This window comes from Mus pahari, chromosome 14, assembly GCF_900095145.1.
Source record: "Mus pahari chromosome 14, PAHARI_EIJ_v1.1, whole genome shotgun sequence".
Taxonomy (NCBI): domain Eukaryota; kingdom Metazoa; phylum Chordata; class Mammalia; order Rodentia; family Muridae; genus Mus; species Mus pahari.
Window position 1 is genome coordinate 23,412,639 of NC_034603.1, and position 6,279 is coordinate 23,418,917.

Below are 6,279 nucleotides of genomic sequence, written 5' to 3' on the forward strand. Positions count from 1 at the left end.
GCCCAGGAACTGGCTTCTTCATGTGTTAAATTAGTGCTCACAGGAGCCATAGCTTCCCTGTGTCTGAGCGTGTGAATACGTGTCTGTGTATAAAAGCACAATGGAGTGTTTGCTTCTGTGCACAAATAGAGCCATGTTTGCGCACACTCGAAAACGAAGCACCTGAGAGTAAGACACACATACCATCACCCAGGATGGCCGTTTCTAAGTCATTACTTTTTATTTTGAAAGATTTGTCAAGCTCTTCACATCGCTGTGAGAGTTTGCATGGTTAATGAGAAGCAGCTTTTTCATGAAATGCTTGGAGGGGAACAATTTCTCAGCCTGTGAGATCTGACCATTCCGTTGGCTTGGAAGTTTCTCTTGATTAGTAGAAGGTTTCAAGTGGCAGGGGGTGGGGAGAGGTGAGGGGGAACATGCTAGAAACTTTATGGCAGCCGCCTAGATGTGAAAAATCAAACCAACTCACCAGTTTCACTTTCTCTACATTACCACCTTTTTTGTGTTCCTCTTTAGTCTCACTTTCCTGAAACAGCCTCCCAGTGCCTAGAGCTCCCGGCAAGAGCCTGAAAGCCCTTAGCCGTTGAGTAAGAGAATCCCGAGTGATGTTCTGGCCCACCCATGGCTCCTGTGGCTCACCAAAATTAAAACCAACAGCCAAACATGGAAAGAAACGCCCGAAGAGTGGAGGAGACAGCAAGGTCCCGGGCTTCAGGGAGTCTGTTATGTGCACCACAGCTCCGGATTATTCTGTCAACTAAGACTTGCCATCTGGGTTCTGACTGGTGGGTCCTCAGGTCTCACAGCATCCTTACCCCAATTCTGTACCTGTGTCTGTAACTTCCCTCTGCCTACCTCCAAACCACCTGGGGAAGACTCCAAGAAGCCCACATCCCCCAAAATGAAATAAGCACAGAGTCTGGGTGAGTGTCAAGAGTCAAATGCAAAATAGAAATGAAAGCTAGAGATATCTCGTGCTTGTGAAAGGTGAGCTTATGCAACGCCGTTTCTAACACAGCCAGTGGACACTGGGCAGTGCAGGGGACCAGGGGGCTGTGGATGGGCCATGGCCTCAGAGTTGTGTGGGAAAACGCTGTGATTGGGTCCTAGTTTCTTTCTTACTTTTTTTTTTTTTTTTTTAGGTTTTTTTTTTTCTTACTTTTTTTTTTTTTTTTTTAGCACCGTTAATGTATTCAGTTAAATCTATGTTAGCACCTTATCCCCAGGCAGAACAGCCAACCATCCAAACATTTTAAACAAGGGGGTAATGGAAGGGAGGACACATCAGAGGGAGAGAGTTCAGGACTGCAGCAGGAGGAGGCGTGAGTTTAGATCACCAGATCCTTGTTGATGTCCTCTGCAAAGGAAGAAGGGGCGTGGTTAAAATAAGGCTCTACCGCTTGAAAACAGAAGGGGGCTGATTGGGAAGAGAAGGGGGTCAGTGGAAGTGGGAGCAAGAGAGGGAAATGGGCCACGAAGATGATCAAATATATCAGGTACATAAATTAAGTGTCATGATGAAATCCATGATCGTGTGTAATCAACGTATGCTAATACAACAGAGGCTGGGTGTCCATCCTAGGGTGTCTGTCCTAGGGTCTGTTAGATTGACTTCCATCCCAAAACCCAGGGGCCAGTGACCAGTCAAGGGCACTGGGAAGTGCCTGAATGGGACCTTGATCTCCCTGACTCTGGCCTATCTCCATAGGTTGCCAAGTTGCACTTCCTGTTTCCTCTCCCTAGGCAGCCAGTTCCCAAAATAGTGCTTATATGGAGTGAGGAGTCAGTTAAAGAGACCAAGTCACAAAGGGCACAGAGTCAGAGAGAGCAGAGAGAAGCTAAATAGGCAAAGGAGACAGACAGGACAGTCAAACAGCAGGTAAAGCCACCGGAGGGGAAGGTACGAGGGAAGGGACAACAGCCCATTCCTCAGGGACACTTCTTCCCACCCCCAAGCCCGCACACTCACGCTCCTTGATGCCAAAGCAGCCGGCCCATTCCTCCAGGGCAATGTACTTGTCGTTGTCTAGGTCACAGGTCTCAAAGAAGCGTGTGGTGCAATGTTCCATGGGGATGAGGGGAGCTCGCAGTGGGGCCAGCTCAGTGTGGGACAGGTACCTGGCAGGGAAGAGTAGGGAAGGGTGTGAGCTCGGGAGAACACACAGCCCAGTACAGGAAGCCAGTGGTAGGAGCCCGGGGCTAGGATCCTGGCTTTACCCACAGCTCTGCCATGGTCCTGCAGAAGAGACCCACAACACCACACAGCTCTACTCTGAGCCTCAGTTTCCTAGCCCATCTGACAGGGGAAGTAATTGAAGTTGTTCCAGTTCTGAGTCTATAGGCTCCATTGTAAGGGCCACTTGGATGAGTGTTGGGGACAAAGAAACAATATATTCGGCACCTCAGTTATGGCACGTCGAAGTCTGTGAGATCGCAATATAGATTGTCATTCCTTTCTTTTCTTTGTTGTTGTTTTCAAGACAGGGTTTCTCTGTATAGCCCTGGCTGTCCTAGAACTCTCTAAGTAGGCTAGGCTGGCCTCAAACTCAAGAGATCTGCCTGCTTCTGCCCCCCCCAGGTGCTGAGATTAAAGGCGTGCACCACCCTCTCCTGACCACACTATAGATTTTTGATGTTCACACACTGATACAGCTACAGGAGCCTAAAACGGGGTCTTAAAAGACCCATCAGTCCTTTAATAGGGCAGGGATGTAGCTCAACAGTAGAGCACCTGCCTAGAATCCACCAGTAAAGGTTTGGGGGACATAGTTCAGTGGTGGAGTATTGGACTAGAATCCTCCAGTAAGGGACTGGAATGTGATGTGGTTCAGTGATAGAGCACTTCCTAGAATCCCCTAGTGAGAGGTTCCATCCCCAGGGCTAAAAATAAGTGAACAACCAAATCTGGTGATGGCTCTGACTTCTGGGAGGGGCTGAGCCAGGCCTGGCTGGGTGGTAAGACGAGAAGGGTACACCATGCAATGAGTGACTTCAGGGTCACCCTCCCTCTGTCCTCCACTTCTGTCCCCCCTGTTGACTTCAGACCCTGGAGCATGATCTTTGCTTCTTTTCCTTTTCTCTCCTCAGAATCCCAATTAGTCGTCCCCAGAACACAATCACCCACAAGGGACTTCAGGGGACACTCTGACTCCAATGTTCTTCCCAGCCTCCTGCTCACAGGAGGCGTCACACAGAATCTGAGCTGGCCAGGACCTTCACGGCCCTGTGAGAAAACAGACTCGGGCAGCTGCAAGGCCACCACTGACTCTGACCAAGAGGTGGCTGGAGCATTTTCCCAGCCATCCATCCCTGGCAATCCATCTCGAACTTTCTCGAGGCCACTTGGCACATGGGATCCGGATGTCCCCCAGGACTCTCCCTTCCATACCCCCGTGTCACTCAATTGGATCCCAGCCACCACAAGAGCTTGGGAGAGGAGCAGCTGAGAGCTTCCCAGAGCCTAGGAGAGCCAGGCACTGGGAGGGAGTTGTGGGGTGGGGCTTGGTCAGCAGGGTGGGTAATGTCCTGGCACGCAACCCAACATAGAGTGATGAACACCTCAGAGAGAAGCCTTTCTGACCTGATATCTCTCTCCCAATTATGCCAGGAAGGTGGCCCTGCCTGTCCCCCTGAGTGACCATCTGTTTCTGATATTCAAAGCAAAGAGCAGCAACGGCCCCGGGAAGGAGCGAGTGAGTTACCTCTTTGGGACCTGAACAGGGCCTCTTACTCTCACGGCTGCAAAGGGAAGCCAGAAGTGACAGAGGGGTAGGTACTCAGTGTCAGCTCAGGTACAGCTCTTCAAACTCTCTTAAGTCTTCACCATGCCCAGACCACAGGCCAAGAGCACCCAGGTCAGGAATATGTTATATGGAAGCCATTGACGTTTTTAGAAACTTCTGGGGCCAGGTGGGCTCCCTGGAGCAGAACCTCAGGAGGAATCTGGGACATGGCCATTGTGGTGGCTGCCCTGTTCCACTGAAGGACCACACGCAAGCATGAACAAGGATGAGCAAGGCCTTGGCTCTGGGTCACATTGGAGGCTGTTCCTGGACTCTTTTTCTCTGCCCACGTGGGCCCCTTGCCCCTGCCTTCCTCACAGGCCTAGGAGGAATTCTTTGTATTGCTGCTGACTGTTTCCTCTGACATTACATGTCTCAGGGCTTTCTTCCTCCCAAGCCCTTCATCTTCCCTCAGGAAGCGCGAACCGTCTGCTCCATCCCTAAGCTGACCGTGGAGTCTTGCGCCGAGAAGCAGCAAAGGTTGCCCCCTCGAATGCCCTACCAGCTCCATCCCAGGACAGAGCTGAGCCTGTGGTCCTCAGGACCCTGACTCTTACCCATCAATGGGGTGCTGATCCAGCTGGCCAAACTGCCAGTGGACAGGGAAGATGTACATATTGTAGTTCTTCTCAAAGTCTCGGGCCAGCAGCTCCACTGGGTGGTCCCCAGCCTCCAGGCGCTTCTCATTCTCGTGGATCTTCTTCACCTGTGGGGGGGGGGATCAGCAGGCGACCAAAGGTCCAGCCCCCTCTACCACATAACAAGAGGCCAGCCAAGACCAGAGCTCCCAGTGAGGCTAGGAGAGAGGCGCTGGTGACAGTCAGCAGCTTATCCACACAGGGATGGGGAAACCATAGCACCACCTGCCCCAAGCCCCCACTGCCTACGGGGGCTTTAGAAGAGGCCGAGAACTCAACACCAGGTCTCTGCCATGGGGCTAAATATGCTCCCTAAAAGAGAAGGCCTGTGGACTCAGGAGGAGAGGGGATAGGGTCATGCTCTGGGTCTGTCTACTACAGACCTCCTCAGAGCCTCCAAAGGTAGCTGGAAGTGTTCTGGTGTCAAGGGTGAAGGCGCCCTGCAAAGTGGGGCATAGGCCACCTTGGGGCCAGGTTCTAGAGACTAGCCCTAGTTCTCCATCAGCAACCTCCAGGGAGATCAGTAGCGGGCACAGCGGTCCGAGCTGGGAGGAGGCCACTTACTCGCAGCTTCTGCTTCTCGGTGAGGAGGTTGTTGCCCTCATCTCTCTCGTACAAGGTGACCAGGACGTTTTTGAGCCAGTCACGCATGCGCAGAGGGAATTCGGTCAGCTCGGAATCCAGGCAGGGGGCGATGTCTAGGGCACAAGAGACAAGATTAATCAACCTAGTCCTGTCGGAGGGCAGGCTCGCTACTCCTCGACTTACACCCCATGTGCACCCTACTGAGCACCCCGGCCGTGGCACCTCTCTGTCTCTCTGATCCAGACTCTTTCTAGGGTCATAAGTAAAAAAGACTGCACGGGGAGACTCAAGACCTTGCTGCTTCCTGGCTTGCACCCCAACCTGCCGAGGGGTTCCACCACCCAGATGCTCTAGAGTCTCTCTAGGCGATGGCCAGGGTTTGATCCCAGCAGAACTGGAGGCCAACCTCTAGGAGGGGTTTGAAACAAACTGTATCCATAGGTCCAGCACAGCAGCAGTGGAGAGGAGGCTTAAATATATGTACAACCCCTAGAACCATTTTAGAAACCATAACCCCATCCTTGTCTTCGGGACATAGCACCCCAGAATGTCACACCTGGAGATTTCTTCTGAGCTCTTCTGTCATTGGTCTTAACAACGGGCAAAAGGAGGCTCTTGCTTACAGCTAGACTATCAGAGTATCAGCTTTGGATGCGGGGGTGGATACCTGGGGGATCTGATGACTGCTCATCCTTAGCTTTGAGCCCAAGGAAAGCCCTTCTGAGCCCAGGACCACTGCCAGCTGGGAGTAGAGATCTTCACACGGAGCTGAACTGGGGAGGTGGGTGGCCTCTGGGACAGCAAGAGCCACTTGCTAAGGGCTCTTTAGAACATGCCTGACCTCATTACCCAAGACTCCTCACTGACTTCCCCTACCCCGTGTTCTCTAAGGCTCTCTAAATCTCTGCCTCCCCTTGGACATCCCAGACCCAACATTAAGAGCTCAGGGCTAACTCACTGCCCTCACTTTCTACAGCTCAAAACCTCAGGCCAGGGAGGGACTCTCCTTTGTTTCAGTTTGGTTCAATATGACTTGCAGTGCTGCGGATGGGATGCAGGCCCCTGGGCACACCAGACAAGCACTCCACCACTTAGCTATAGCCCCAGCCCACCATGGGGGAGGTTGTTCTTATGTGGAATATGCTACAGATACACAGTTCATGTTGTCTCACAGGCAGTGAGCATGGCTTGGGAGACTCAGATGAGGAGGAGGCCCCAGAGTCAGAATTTACAGCTTGGGTCACTATATATATATATATATATATATATATATA

At 52.0% G+C, this 6,279-nt stretch overlaps 1 protein-coding gene across 2 annotated transcripts in view; it reads right to left on the reverse strand.

Annotated features, from left to right (window-relative positions):
• Nucleotides 1–1,159: 1,159 nt before the first annotated feature.
• Nucleotides 1,160–6,279, reverse strand: part of Sparc (secreted protein acidic and cysteine rich) — a 24,576-nt gene continuing 19,456 nt past the window's right edge. For both annotated transcript variants that reach the window (XM_029546269.1, XM_021212655.2), the window contains exons 7-10: nucleotides 4,985–5,118; nucleotides 4,340–4,488; nucleotides 1,970–2,118; nucleotides 1,160–1,357 (exon numbers count right to left, since the gene is read on the reverse strand). In XM_029546269.1, coding sequence (XP_029402129.1) covers nucleotides 1,329–1,357; nucleotides 1,970–2,118; nucleotides 4,340–4,488; nucleotides 4,985–5,118 — 461 coding nt within the window. In that variant the 3' untranslated portion in view covers nucleotides 1,160–1,328. The remainder of the gene's footprint in view (nucleotides 1,358–1,969; nucleotides 2,119–4,339; nucleotides 4,489–4,984; nucleotides 5,119–6,279) is intronic.